The sequence below is a fragment of the Syngnathus typhle genome, linkage group LG1, assembly GCF_033458585.1.
Source record: "Syngnathus typhle isolate RoL2023-S1 ecotype Sweden linkage group LG1, RoL_Styp_1.0, whole genome shotgun sequence".
Lineage (NCBI taxonomy): Eukaryota > Metazoa > Chordata > Actinopteri > Syngnathiformes > Syngnathidae > Syngnathus > Syngnathus typhle.
The window spans coordinates 20,444,425-20,460,548 of NC_083738.1; the positions used below are offsets into that span (position 1 = coordinate 20,444,425).

General features: G+C 40.5%; 1 protein-coding gene across 1 annotated transcript in view; it reads left to right on the plus strand.

Moving 5' to 3' along the window:
• Positions 1–16,124, plus strand: part of fat4 (FAT atypical cadherin 4) — an 80,582-nt gene that overhangs the window by 26,596 nt on the left and 37,862 nt on the right. Inside the window, exon 2 of the mRNA XM_061273619.1 lies at positions 10,978–11,109. Within this exon, the coding sequence (XP_061129603.1) occupies positions 10,978–11,109 (132 nt within the window). The remainder of the gene's footprint in view (positions 1–10,977; positions 11,110–16,124) is intronic.

Here is a 16,124-nt window from a genome sequence, read left to right on the forward strand (position 1 = left end):
TTGGTTAGCATTCTTAGCTAAGAATAGCATAAAGCATTGGGACACTGGACAACTCTCGAAGAGAATAGAGCTGCCAGTGTTGTGAAATGTCAGCTAGCCCATAAATCCCATCAATACACGCTCATAAAAGCTGATAGATGCAGTCACTCACTTCTAAATTCGGACCCGTTACAGTTTTAATGAGTGTCAGTGGAGGTTTAATTGTGTCGCTCATACGTTTAACAACACTGCATGTATTGAGCAAATATCGTTAAAATAGGATCAGTTATATGCTTTATGTCAACTGGAACCTCTGGTTCAAGATTGGTTCGACAGTGGAGGTTACTGTTTGTGCATGGGAGGCGAGTTTCTAGCCATCAAGACAAAACTCTTTTGACGCCTCATTTTGCAGCATTCAGGCAAGTGTTAGGTTGTAGATTCTATTGTCCTTAGAATTAACTGCTGAGCCAGTTTGAATTAAAAATGTCCCATCACATTAACGCTTCCTTTGCTATTTTCGCTGGTGTAAAAATCAACATTTCACCGCTCCATATGTTCCCCTTCCCACTGACAGCATCCCTTCATTAACTTCCAATATTTGTCAGCTGTAGCAACAATTCTCAAGAGCGTCCGAATGGTTTCCCCAGCTGTTGATGCATTAATCGCGGGAGGCCTTTCTCATTGGGGCATTGGATGCTCATAGATTATAGGTTAGAAAGAAACACAACCTCATTTTGTTATAAATGGGCTCTTTTTCCAAACACAGCTGTATTAGTAAAAATATGTGCTCCTCACATAACTGCAACTATTCCATTTTAGGATAACAAAATGACTACAGTCTGAGAAACGAGACTTTTGCTAAATTGCTATTTAAGTTGACATGCACAAACAGGCCTCAAGAATGCACGCTTGTACTTTGCAGTCCCCTCCTCATATACTTTATACTTAGCGGTCTTCTGTGGTATGCGCTAATAGTGAGAGGAATTTGCCAAAGCTTTTGATGCCATTTGTTTGCGAGACTAATCCGCATCAAAAAGCGCCTCGCGTTGGAACCCTCGCAAACCCGTGCGTGATTTATGAGCTGAACTACAATAAACCCCAAGTTATTCATGTGTAAATGCTCTAAGTGAGAGGGGGATACGATAATTTAGCACCATATCCAATAAATACATAACATGCTATATGTTTTTGTGGTATTGCATAAAATAAATTGTATTTCCTTTTGGGGGCTTAAACTGCATTTTGTACACTTCATTCGCATTCAGGTAGAGTGAGACACCAAAAAAAAAAAAAAAAGTCCCGCTGCTGCATTGATGTCATGAACGTAAATGACAAAATCTTTTTCTCAGGCAGGATTGTCACCACGGAAACCTATGTACAGATTGTGAATAGGATGGCGTTTTTGGCAGCTTGCTAATCATTACCTTTCTTGTTAAAATTCCCCCCATGGATCAGAGCCGCCGTTTCCCACACAAACAAACAGGCACGTGATTATAACAAAATTTAGGGGGAAAATAGTCTTCACAAGGCCTGAGGCGGTGCGTTTGACCACCCCATTCTGCGTCTGTCTGCCCTTAATCTGGATTAGTTGTTTTTTTTTCTTCTCTGGATTAACAGCTCGAGATTCAATTAAATATCACGCAGAGCAATTGGTTCGAATTGCATGAGTGTTCAAAAAAATAAAAAATACATTGTACAACTTTGATGTTCTGTCTGTGGGAACTCAGACCTTGGGAGCCATTTGAGTTGATTTCTTTCAATCAAATTTTTTGAAAACGACTCGGGAAAAACACATTCGAGCATCTGTCGTAGAAATGAAAATAGTGCTGTTAAGCAGATACTTTTCAACATATTGTTTTCTAATTTTGACCAGGAATGATTTCAAATCAAATTAATTCAGCCATCAGATGTTACCAAGTATGAACAGAAAAACTGTGACTATGACAATTTTAATGGAGACTCTTGCTATTAGAGTTGACTTCTTTCAATGTCAAATTGCAAACCGAATTCATCTTCGACCATTTGACCTTTTGCCACCTGTTGCAACACAATTAGCAGACTCGGAACTTCAAACTCAAATCACCTTGAATCTTTTAATATATGACTGTCAGATTGTGCAGCACTTTTATGCAAGCTCTTTCATTTTCAGCTTTGCTATTGAACTTTGACCATTTTAATATCAATGAGCCATCTTCCACAATACGACTTCTGATTTCCTCTTATTAAAAATTGCTGAGTCCATTCAGCATCACAAAGAGCTTTCATAAGGACTCTTTTGTTTTCAGTTCAGCTCATGTTGTAGCATTTACAATGTACTGCAAATTAGCGTATACATACTATTTATTGACAAAATTTTAAAATGAGGTATTGCCTTCAACCATTAAAAAACAATTTTTGTCTGTCTGCCATTGCCAAGTAAATAGTTATAATTTGACTAAAAGCAAACCAGACAAATCATAAACTCTTTTTCAAAGGTCCTAAAGCATTTGTGGGTGAAGTTTTCTCACCCATTGAGGAGGCCAATTCATTGTCAAAGGCCCCATGGAGGCTTCCGTGCCTCCCTTCCTTTCTTCTTTTGTTCTTTCTTTGCGTCGGTCTCCACGCACATCCATAACACCTTAAAGCTTTCCTCCTGCCAGTGTTTGGAGGGTCAGCTCGTCAGGTCAACAGTTTTGCATTGTGGGACGCACAAGGGTGGAAAGGCCAGTTTAACACAAGTGCGTTTGTTCAATGACCTCTGCTAGGGCTCTGACAAATATTTTATGGATCAGGAGAGTGAAATGAATGGGCAGGGGTTAAAGGCTAGCACTGTAGGGATGGTGGTGTTGCTAACTTTTGACGGAAAACCAATAGAAGTTCTACAAAATACTATTTAGAGGGAAAACAATAAAAAGAGCAAATCCGAGACATTCCGCTTTGAACACAAATAGAATAGACTATCAGCAAAACTAAAATTTCATTGCCGTACACACAAAACAAGGTGACTTCACATATAAAGACAAAAAATTAGTATTAGTTACAAAATTAGTATGAGTACAAAAACAGTATTGAAACTTATTTTCCACACTTACCAATATTTGTCACTATTTTTGTTTTAATAAATGGTTAATTAAATGTTTTAGGAAGGCTTTGCTGTCACTCATTTACAGCCAAACTGAATGCTTGGGTAGAGCAAAAATAATACTGTACGTCTATTAACATGGTAGCAGCATCACAGTATCGGATCATATTTATTAGTATGTGTACAGATCTTTAGTATTGGCACTGACAGCGATATTGCAAAGTACTTAAAAACGGTCACATTGTGTGCTAAAAGCAGAAACGTGACTGGTCGGTTATCTTTCAAGTGTAAGAGCAAGGCCTCATTGTGTAGCGTTCCTGCTCCTGCTTCCTGTTAGAACAGGAAATTCATCGCATTGAGGAAGTAATCAGTCCTCCCGTGACCTTCTCAAGAGCATCATTCTTTTTGGCTGCTTTTCAACATGAACCCTTTGTGAAATAAAAAGGTTTGCTGAACTTTCTCCCTGTTTTGCCTACATGTCTTAAATTCTATTGCCACTAGCACACCAAAGCTGTCTACAGGTGCTTTATTTCAGTAGTTTGTGGTGAAACTGGGAGCTTAAGTGCTTTTCACGGGGGTGCCTCAGTTTTATTTATTGAGGAGGTGTTCGCCATTTTTTTCCCTGCCGGATTGAAGGTCAAATTATCAATGTCAATGTTCAGAAATAATACTGCACATGCATTTTTTTTTTGCGTGTAAATCATGCAATTAATGCAAATTAACCCATTATACCAATATTTATCACCAAAGATTTTGAAAATAAACAACGCTCATCAAATGTGTATTTGGGGAAAATTGTGCTCTGCAAAATTAGAACATTGCTGCTCAAATTAAATCATTTTAGTACTGTTTGATTATTTCAGTTCTAAGATTTATTGAGACCTTCATTCTCAAGGTCTTAAAAAAACAATTATAATAAAGTGTTTAAAAACAGTGTTTAAAAAATACTTATGTTAACAGTCCTTAATTGTGCTAAAGAAATTGACCATCCATTTTTTTTTTTCAATTTTTTGTTTTATCCACAAACTGTTGGGGATTAAATCATTCAAAATTTGACCCAACTATAAACATTTTCCAATGGAGTTGACTTTTACTTAACTTTTCCTTCTCAGTTTGGAGGACATGATACCAAGCCTGACAGATGATGTCTGAGTCAGGAATCCTAATCGACTCATTTCAGTAGCCACTGTCACGGCTCTGCTGTAAATCTCCAAGAGGCTGCCCCGAATTATGTGGAACCCCAAAGGAATGTAAAAGCAAGTTAGCGCTTGCTCCATTTTGGACGCTTAAAACGCAACCTGGGAATGAACAGAGGGAGATAATAAAATGTGTAGGCGACAGGGGGAGCCCATTGAGTTTTTTTTTTTTTTTTTTAATCTGCTAATGAAGTCTTGGAGGCCTGTGATTATGTCTTCAGCCACGATGCTCCTTCCCATGCGCCCTGGAAGGGCATACAAATGGCCTGTTAATTAAGATGGATGGTCCTTCCAAAAAGGTCCATCTTCATGATAATGCCCCACATTGAACATGCAAAGCCTTGTAAAGCGTCCTTGTAGTGTTGACGGAAGTGCGTACAAAAGGATGCATGAGATTGAAGGCGGGGGGGGGGGGGGGGGGGGGATATGAATGCGCAATGACTGATTGGTGCGCAACTTTTGATTGATTTGAGAACAAAAACAGGCAGAAATTCAATGGAAAGACATTTGACAGAAGGTGCCTTTTTTCCATCACATTGAAATTGAACATTTCCTAGTCTTTTTGCTCACTGACTTTATTTCAGGGTTTTTTCCCCCACTCCTTTCATACTGCCCAAGGTCATTTTTCACTGGGGTTAGTGGCACATTCCGACATTACCATTTGTCAGTAGGTACAATGCCAAAAAAGACAAGAAGAGCAAAAACTAGGCTGGGATGATAAAAAAATAATCAACAAATTGGAACTGGAAAAGGTGACAGCAACACAGCACAATGTTGCGACAAAGAACTGACAGGAAAGCGGGGAACTAAATACAGACAAACTGATGAGACAAACACCAAGGGGCGGGGCTGACAAGGTGAATAGGTGGGAACAATAACTTGACGAGACGGACGTTTAGCAAAGGAACACAAATCAAATTCTAAATGAAAACCAAAGAAACTAAGACCATGACAGTTCCCGTCAATCGCAAAATGTGCAAATAGTTTAGCGCAAGATGGCTATTACTTGACTCATTCCAAATTTGTATTGCTTCCAGAATATTGACCTTTTTCTTAACCCCCCGCCGAAATCAATGACATTGTCCACTCACCGTTTCATCAGACTACCCGTCTAATCGCGAAACTTTTCCAAGGCTTTATCCTCCCCTTTTAGTTGAGTAATGTTGAGAATACATAAATGCAACAGGCAGAACAATTTATACTATTAGGTAGAATTATTTTTTTAAAATAGACTTTTTGTGTTTCATTTCTATGGTATGCCGTCCGGATTTTGCTTCTGTAAAATGTAACATGACTCAACAAAGATTGTGAAACAATGGTTGTCAGATTGTAGTTTTGTATCTTAAAAACCCAAACAAACGTAAATATTTTGCTTAATAGTCTGAAAGTCAGTCTTCTAAGAGAAGACAAAACCTTTTGAGACATTTTTACTCCCTCTTTTGTGGGCTGTAACTGGAAGTAGTTGCGTAAGAAGAGCAGCAATATCACCCTCTAAAAAAAATACCTGACTTCAGGCAACAAATTCAGAAGAAAACAATTAAGACCTTTTTCTCACATCTCCAGAGTATTCTCGAGCTAAATTAGTAAATTATTTTGGTATTTTTTACCTTTCATCTGACAGGATGAAGAGCATGCTTTTTTTTACGTCTCTGCAACCTCGTAATGCAAAGATACAGAATGTGTCACATTTTGGTGATTTCGGTGATACTTTTGAATTGTCCTCAAGGAGCTCAAAATCGTCTCCAGCTTCCATTAGAGCCACTACATCTTGGGTTAATTACACTTTCCATCTCACCCACAAAGGTAATTGAGAAGGGCCTATGTGGCTGTTTATTGCAGGAGAGCTCAGATCAAGAAAAATTAAGAGTTGCGGAAAGTCATGTATGGCAAGCCTTGCAACTCGGTTCCAACTATTTTGTGATCGTCAAATATTGAAAATCGTTGCAGCTTCAACCCAAAATTGTCAAAGACCTGTTTTGTTTCGGCTGTTTGTCCTTGAGCCGTTTTTGTACGTCCAGTTATCATAGACACGGTTTTGTGTTGATTGGTGAAACTGCCAATTCCCTTTATTGAAGTTCGAATCACTTGTCTGGACTCCTTTCGACATCCCCACCCTTTCTTCTTCCTTCTCGTTGGTTACATAAGGCCAAGGTGCTTGGTGATCCAGTGCAGAATCTGTTTTGTTTGTCTGAAAGGTTCAGGGGGGACTTGAGGGGAATGCAATATTATATCCTGACTTTTTGAGACTTGAGGTTTGGCCAGCGTCCATCTTTTAGTCTGTGTGTGCGTCCCCATTTCCGGCGTGCTCCCCCTGCCACAAACTTTGCCAGAGCTTATGCACTTCAGCCCGAAGCCCTGATGACTGTGGTTGCAAGATGAATTACACCGCAGGCTTTTGTTTGACAGAGCGAGCCGGTTTGCGATTAAATACGCCAAAGACGCTTTACGGAAGAGATCCCTTTGACCTGTCTTGGATAATTTGTCAAGATGGCACTCGTATTTGCTCCTTTCCAGAGCCAATGATGAATCAGATATGAATGCAGACTTCAACCGCTTCAATTCTATTGCGCAGCGTGGCACCCTGCGGGTTCTTTGCCATACGCCGTTTGGATTTAGGAACGCAGACAGGAGGCTTGGGCTTCGTCGACGCGGCCGCCCGTATATTTCCAAGTGAAGTGCATGACATATTGTATCAGACAGCAGGGACTTTTTGAGGAAGGAATAGTTCCAACTTAAATTCGTTTTTGAAGCCATGTATTGGTGAAGAACTTGTGGGAATCAGTTTTTACAGTCTTTGCTGATGATGTCTGGGCGCGGCTCTTAAACGGTTGATGGCTTGCAGTCAGTAGAAAGAATTAGATGTAGCTGGAATATGATATGCGATACGTCTTCTTGGATCCTTTTTTTTTTTAGATGACAAAATCGATTTGATTCTCAAGCTAATCTGCATTGCTTGGAAACGGAGCAGAAAGACAACTTGGTCTTGCTTCAAAGGAAATAATTTTGCTTTCTGGTGGTTTGCATTTTGCTAGTTTGTTTAACGGGAACATAAAATTGACTTGTATACAAATAGTTGGGTCCCTGTGGTGCCATCAAGTAGCATTCTATGTGTTAGAAAGTGAGACGTTTTGAATTCTTTAACCAAATTTACATTGTACCAACTCCTCACAGAGCTTCCGTTCATTTTCTTTCACACTGTCAAACACCATTGTGTGAAAGCTTATTACTGAGCAGATCTCCAGAGTTGCAACATAAGATTTGGCCTGGTTCTTGATGACCTCAGTAGAAAAAGCACTTGTCCTCAGTGGACATTAACATTAAAATTGTGACGGAATGGGGGGGCTGACAGGGTCGGGAGTTGTGAGTGATGAAATAAGAAAACAGGATGTGCGGGATTCCCAGAAGCAGGTGAAGGAGAAGATTTAAGCAATCCCAGCTTCCTGCTTGATGAAGTGTTGTATTTGGAGTTGAATCTATATTTGAAAAATGAGGCTTCTGCAGTACAAATTACTTTTTACAAAGTCAGCGTTTTAGTGTTAAGAGGCCAAGTACAATAAGAACTTCCCTCAAGTCTTGACCTAGACTTGTCAACAGCTTCTTTAAAGAACTTGGATCCTCCTGAAATCATCTCTGCTTTATCAGAGTACGGTTTTGCCCAATCAAGATTTCCTCTGAAAGATGTGGAATTGGAATTTCCAAACTCGTCACGTGGAGATACGTGTACGTGCCGGAATCACAAGCTCCACCCATTATTGAAAGCCATCAGTTTAATATGTGGATATTCTCAAGTAATATTCTAGCTCCTGCTTAGCCAGTAGGGAACGTATCCACATTTTGAAGAGGCCTCTTTCAATGTGAGGATCATATGAAAGCCTCCACCGTTTTGTAGCTCTGAGTAGGAAAATGACTCCAAGTGACATTATTTATTTATTTTTACCACAAGCTAGAGCCAAGATTCCCAAAATGTTCCTCTCGCGTGGCAGTGGTAAGACGGAACATTAATTTTGGTATATTCCGTGTTCTGTCGTTTTAAGCTTGGCGGAATGTTGACTGTCAGCATTGGAAACTCCCAACACACTGACAACCAAAAACTCTGATTTATTGAGGTAGAAGAGGTCAAAACTCGACATAATACGTTATTATTCTAATGTTTTTCTTTAGATTTCCTGGGGTGACTGATAACAAATTACCACCTTGATCTAACGGGTTTGGGGAAAAATACATCTATTAAGTCACATAAAACATCTGAGATTTTAATTAGTGAAAACTAACCGTCTGACCAATGGCTTTTCAAAGAACGTGAAGTTGCAAAAATGAGATACACTTATTGAATTGACACTTCACAGTGGTAAACCTTTTTCACGGTTATAAAAAAAAAAAACTGTGATGAATGAAGTACATCTTAGCGTTCATACTTGCATTCACCAAAATATTCAAGGAGCACTAAAGAAATAAGTAAAGGGAATCACAGAGAACCATGAATACATTGGGGATCACTATTTTTTTGACAACTAGAAATGTTTTTTAAACAACATTTATTTATCATTCCTGCTTGTCTACTTTATCACATTTAAGGAAATACATAATAACACATAATGGAGAGTGTAAAGGGACTACTTGACCCGTGAATCATTCATACTACCGCATCAATAATACAACTCTGGAGGTGGCATGCAATTTGAAACAGGGGTTGCGTGAAACATAATCATTTAGTGTCTAAACTCACGTATTTTTACCTACTCTACGTAAGCTGCTCTCCAATCTAATATACAACCCCTACCTCTTGACTTAACTTTCTCTCTGAATCAACAAATGTCCTTCCCTAAAGCGCTTTGAAATATTCCCATCTTGCAAACCGCAAAAAAAAAAACCTTAAGACTTAATTATTTCCCAAAAGCGAGCTTCTAACCTAATTAGGTTAGTCCTCTTGAGTGTGCCTTGCATTATTTACACATCAAGGAGACACACACACACACACACACACACACACACACACACACGGATAAATATTCATTGTTTGTTGACTTAGCCATGTCCCCTCGGCTCGAGTCAAGTTGTGAGTTGCTGTCATTAGGGCACGTTTGCCCAACTTTTGAGCCAAGAGGCCTCTCATTCTGCTGCAATTATCACGACTCTAAAATGTGGTCAAGAGCTTTGGCGGGATATACGGTGGGCTGGTTGCTAGTCAATTGCAGCAAATTTACAGAAAAACACTCACATTCATACAAATGGACAATTTAGCCTGCAGTGAACATAACGTGCATGTTTAGGGAATATGGGAGGAAAACGCCACGCAACCAAAAACAAACCTCAAAGTAACCTCAAAGATTTGAAACCAGAATTGTACAACCGTAAAGCAGGTCGACCAACCACTAATGCAGCGTAAAGCCTAAAATGAAGAACGTGTTACTTAAAATAAAAAAATAAAAAAATCATTGTGTAGTCAGTTTTCCCAAAAAGGAACATTGTGGAATCGTCCCTCTATTGTTGTTGCATGCGTGTGTCGTAGAACACAGAATGAATTCCTGGCAATAGCCGGGTATGTAGAAACACGTCCTTGAGATTCATTGTGTGCTCACCGCATTCTGCAGGAAACTCTTCATAAAACCCAAACCCATTGTTGACATTCGATGACCTCTCTATTCCCCCATTTCCTATTTGTATTCCCACTCACACATTTATTTTTGTGGAAAGTAATGAAAGAATGCTCCATAATTATCATTATACTCCATATTCATCGAGGCATAAAAAGTAGGAACGCCGAGCAAAAATGTCGGTTATGGTTCAAAAGCGTGTTTACCGACTTTGAAATGTGTATTGAGGTTAGCGTACAAGGCGACGAGGGGGGGGGGGGGGGGGGGGGGGTATCCGTTTGAGTTGTGGAAATGTAATACGGCCACAAACAGACAGGGAACATTTGAAACCGCAAACGTCTCATTTGCGCTGTCTCTGAGGAGTTTTAGACATTTGCGTAACAATTCGTCATTGCAAAACTGGTCCTTGCAAAACTGTCGGCTGTATTTAAGAGCAAACGATATGCGAATTAATAAACAACAGAGGAGGATAAACCGTTGTTAGTCCTGAGATGGGTTATGGCAGCACACAATACTCAGTAGTCATCGTACGTGATGAAATGTCCAAAGGGGTATTTAATTATATTGTTGGGGAATGCAATGGTGGGTTTACCAAGCGTGGCCTAGCATAAAATGGGGCGTATGTTACTGTGTATTGCATCATTTCCATAAACAATGAGCAAACCATGCATTAAATGACGATTAGCGTAACAAGTCTCCGCACATGGCCCGAAGTTTATGCAGCCAGGGGGGTTCTGCGGTCGCCCGTGATGTGTTTATTTTGCTTTCTCGAACGCTCAAGTGAAGCAGTTCTTTACTTTGGTAATAGTGTAATGCATGTTGTTTTCTATGCAGCCCTAACGGGGGGTGTGAGGTTGAGCTGGAACCCGCATTGTGGTTCCCTAAACACTGCTTTGAGACAAGTCGACTGGGGTATTGTATCAGGAATAGTACATGCTGTAATATTGCTTTCAGAAACAGAGCGTCACTATTCATGTGGTATCAGCGGTTGATTTTCTGAACCCGGAGGAAACATAGCAATGTTTGCAAATGATCCACAGCTTCATTTTCAGTAACCGCAGCGTGCTATTCGTTTACTCATATCTACTTTAGGTCCATTTTGGCTTGGCTCTAACTGAAACTTTGGTGGTCTTTTTTTCTCCCGCAGGTGGAGATTACGCTGCAGGACGTCAACGACAACCCGCCTGTTTTCCCCAACGACATCCTGGACGTAAGCATCGAGGAGAATGTGGGGGACGGCTTCAGGATAATGCAGCTAACAGCCACGGATGCAGACGAGGTAACGGCTCCCCAAGTTTCTGTTAAGCCTCCCAGTGCTTTTGCACCTGTTTTGCAATGCCCCTAGACGAGCTACCGCGGGAGCCATTTGGATTCGGAATAGCCTCTGAATTTCAAATATTTGTTTTTGCACTGTTGAAACACCATCATACCATTATAAAGTCTACTTTTTAATTATTTGTATTTGAAAAGCTATAAATCTGGAGTGTGTTTCGACACATCCAATGTGAAACGAAACAACCAATGCCATCTACGACTAGATGCCTGTTTGCAAGATAGAATTCTGCTCTGATTTCGTCTCTAATATAGGGCGATCAGGAAAACATATTATGAAGAAAACAGTGTATACCATTTACTTGAAACAACCATGATTTTCTTTCAAGGAATGTTGGTAATACAAGAAATAACCTTTTGATTATTTTCGGGCGGCTCGGTGGGGCACTTGGGTAGCACGTCCGCCTCACAGTTAGGAGGGTGCGGGTTCGATTCCACCTCCGGCCCTCCCTGTGTGGAGTTTGCATGTTCTCCCCGGGCCCGCGTGGGTTTTCTCCGGGCACTCCGGTTTCCTCCCACATCCCAAAAACATGCTTGATTGAACACTCCAAATTGTCCCTAGGTGTGAGTGCGAGTGCAAATGGTTGTTTGTCTCTGTGTGCCCTGCGATTGGCTGGCAACCGGTTCAGGGTGTCCCCCGCCTACTGCCCGATGACAGCTGGGATAGGCTCCAGCACGCCCGCGACCCCAGTGGGGACTAAGCGGTACAGAAAATGGATGGATGGATGATTATTTTCGTTTACATTTGTAGTTCTAATGTGACTAAATGTTAAATTCAGTTCTCTCAAACATTTGCCTGGTTCAAAGTAAGGAATGTACCGGTAAATCTGTGATTTAATGCTGCGCTGTTGTTAGTTTGTTAACCAAACTCTCAACATGAGAGCTAGCAGAATTGTGTCACTTGAACCACGCGGTGTAAATCCAGCCTTAGTGTATCGACATGAGTGGCTTCTTCACACCACCGCGACCCACCCGTGCCACTCGAGTAACAAAGCGGGATTACTGGCCGTGACAGACGCTAGCTCGGTACGGGTAAAATTAGCCAATGACCTTTGTTGCACCTGACTGAGGCAGATTACCCACTCTCGTTTGCGCGAGCATACCAACACCTTGACCCACTCACGCATAATCCCCCCAGACACAGTGCCGACATGTGCACTTGGAAATTGTTACAATGTCTCACGCGTTTTCAACGTTATCCGAAAGGTCCCACAGGAGAGTGTCCTACGCTGCCGCTAATCCCTCCAGCATTACATCACTGGCATACCCTAAACAAACACTGTATTGAAAAACGGTTGCTCACTTTAAAAGTCAAAGTCAAAGTCAGTTTTATTGTCAATCTCTCCACATGTCACAACACACACAGAGACCGAAATTACGTTTTCTCTATCCCACGGTGACGAGACATATTACACGATAATATTTATTTAACATTTAAAGGACAGTTTTAAAAAGCCCTACTAAAAAAAAAACAATTTTATTTTAATTAAATTTAGCATGAGAACAAAATGATGTCATATACTTCCCAGTGTGGAGTTTGCATGTTCTCCCTGTGCCTGTGTGGGTCTTCTCCGGGCACTAATTTAATGTCTAGTCTATTTATGAACCGTGATAACTTCACGCACAATTCATTTATTTTATTTTTTGTCAAACTGCCTTAACTTCCCAGAAGGTAGGTACCTTAGAACTACCGTATTTTCCGCCCTATAAGGCGCACCTAAAAACCTAAAATTTTCTCAAAAACCAACAGTGCGCCTTATAGTCCGGTGCGCCTTATATATGGACCAAATTCCTAAATTTAAACTGGCCCAAAGCATTGTGTCATGAAATCAATCATAAGTGGCCCGCTGAAGACTATGAATCATGACTCAAAAAGACTATGGATCATTATTTTATGATTATAAAGTAATTTGTTCCGTCTGAAGTTGAAATAAAAAAGACAAAATGGAGAATGATTTGATTTGGATTAAAAATCTGACATGATGCATTAATGGTGCGCCTTATAGTCCGGTGCGCCTTATATAAGGATAAAGTTTTAAAATGGGCCATTCATTGAAGGTGCGCCTTATAGTCCGGTGCGCTTTATAGGCCGGAAAATACGGTAATCTGAATTCATTGGTATTGGATGACATCACCAGTCACTTCAATGAGCGACAGGTTCCTTGTCATTAGCTGGAAAGTCACAATATGAACATTAAATCCAGGGGCAAAATCCGGCCACTGAGATCACAAAGACCGAGAATGGTCTCAAATATAAATGACGAGGTCACACAACTTTTCAACGTGCAGCTGTTGGTCTCGCCCCCGCGTCGTGTGATGAAAGTCATAAAGTGGCACTTGTAGGCTTTTTTTTTTTTTTTTTTTTTCGAGACTCTATATATCGACTGTAAATCTCAGAGCCCAAGGCAGGTTTGAGAGCTAAAATGGAATGTTGGATTTTAAGGGACATTATTTGGCCTTTCATCTCAAAAGGCATATGGAATTGAAATTATGCTCACTTTTTCCTCATGCAGACTTAAGGGGGATGGCAGTCTGAGCTGTTGACCACAAACTATTTTTGTCATTAGTTATATAAAAAAAAAAAATCCCATTTAGCAAAGCTGAATTGAAAAACATATACATATATAGGAGGTATTTTTTGTTAAAAAAAAGATGCTAAGTGAAAGTTATACTCCAGCCAAGTTTGTTGCCCACATCCTTGCACAGGAAACCTAACTTGCACAGACACCGAGAAGTTGGAACGGATCGGAAGATTCCCCCTTTGAGGCCAAGCTGTTGACCAGCTGACAGAATGAATGCAGACATCATATCCCAGACTTAACTGTCGTAAAAATCTGTCTGGCTGGTCCCGTTTTCACCCCAGAAAGGTAGAATTGAAATCAGTGTTTAAGCCTTCGGACCAATACAAGTTAAAGCTCTTTTGAAAATCTTTGTCACCTCGTTTGACTGGCAATTTTTACAAGCTTTCTTAACTCCCGTGGAAAATTTCACATGTGCATTTTTGATGAGGACAAATTGCAACAGCAGGTGCTCCAAGAGGGGTTTCTGCAACTGAGCGTTGAAATCAACATCACCAACTGGGAGCTTATGAAGCCTTCTCTTAGCTGACGTTAAAAAGACCAACAGCTGGTTTGTCCATTGATACTTTAAGGCTTTTCTTGACTCTCTGCCCAAGGAAGTGTGCCACAACTATTATGCAAATGCCAGGTCAGTGCAGATGTGCAGTCGGGGGCTTTGGTCATGCGCAAACCACGAGTCGGAAATTTTTAATTTGCGACTAAGTAAAAAGCACTGAAAGTCGGAATTACCATCCCTGTACAGAAACAATAACTTTAAAACCCCTTTATAACATTTCATTGTTTTCCATATGAACACCTCGTGTGTTGGGACCATCTCTTGAACCAAACGAATTTACCATCTAACATTGTGAAGCAAGTTAATCTATTTTTGTAAAATTTTTCCGTGCTATTTTCCCCAAAAAACATTTCTTCTTTGCTAAGAGGATAATCGTAATCACTGTCACAGAAGTGTGTCTAAATGATTCATCTTGAATGAAAGATGAGAGTCAACTTTTCACTGCATATACGTGCATTTTTTCAAAATCAAATGGTTTGTAATCCATTATTTTTAAGAATAATATATTAAAGTATTTTGGGCAAATTTACGACTAAAACTACCAATATGGAGAATTTTGAATCTTTGTCAAATGGTTGGGGACTTGTACTATGTTTTGTCTCTTCGTTTCGCTGAAAACATTATTTTTTTTTTTTATCCCTTCCTGACACCTCAACATCACTGCCATCTTGGCTGCATTATGAATGGCAAACCAATAGAAGGCAAAGCTGCGGCTACCTCTTTTTTCCTGGATAGCCACCACGTCAAATAGAAACAGGTGACGGGTGTCAGCACATAGTTTTTCAAACGTCTGTGTTGCCCAGTTTTTTCTGAAGCCTTCGGTCTGTTAAATGAGTTTCCTTCTGCTCCTACTGAAAAGCTGCTGTTTAATTGGTTAACCCCCCACACCCCTCCCTTCGCCTGCCGTTCCCAATGATGCGTCTATCGAGGGCTGTAAAGTAGGCTTGAGTCAAGGTCAGGAATGAAAGTGCTGTTAGTGTGTAAGAGCTTAATCACATTGGGTACTTTGCAAAAAAAAAATACTTTGATGGAATTTTATTTTTGGTCTTTTTCTCATGTCGTTTTGTCCCGCCTGCCAGGAATATTAATTGGCAAACCCACAAGTGTTAGTTTCCGGCCTGCAGCCCAGGTTGCTGATGGGATTGCCAGAGTGAGAGACACTGATTGATGACAGTGGGGTTTTTAGATGAGTAGAGCCTCGCGGCGACTGCCTTCTGACTTTTTGGGTTTATTGCGCCTGGACCACAGAAGGGGTCTCTGGTAATGCAATAAGACAAGGTCAAGCCTTCAAGGGAAAAAAATGAAGATAAGAATTCATTGTGAATCTCAGAAGAGTGATTAGCATGTTTGAATTTGTTATCCTTGTTTGGTTTTATTTGGTTCATTATGTCAAAGGGTAGCATTACAAAGTCTTAGTTGGCGCGCCATTTTCTTTCTGCCGTCAGTATCTTCTCGTGTAATTCTTTTTTTTATATAAAGGCCAACAAAACTTGTGCTTAACTTACGAAGCCCACACTGTGCTTTGCTCTTGCTCTCCTACACCAACCCACAGAACAGGGTCGCTACAATGCATTGGAGGCCACCATGACGTGAATACAATTGTCATCAGGCAACAGCCAGTAAATATGCTAATACACTTATCTCAACATAAGGCTCCCTATTGTCCTGGCAGGATCAAAAAGCACCAAGCAAACAGCCCCAGATACAACTGAAAGAGACTCTTCTTGCTTAGCTTTTAACCAGCTGTAACCAGACCCCTCGCCTCATCCCACTGAATGGCAGCCGCTTTTTGATGTCGCTTTTTTATTGAACACATTAAAAAAAAAC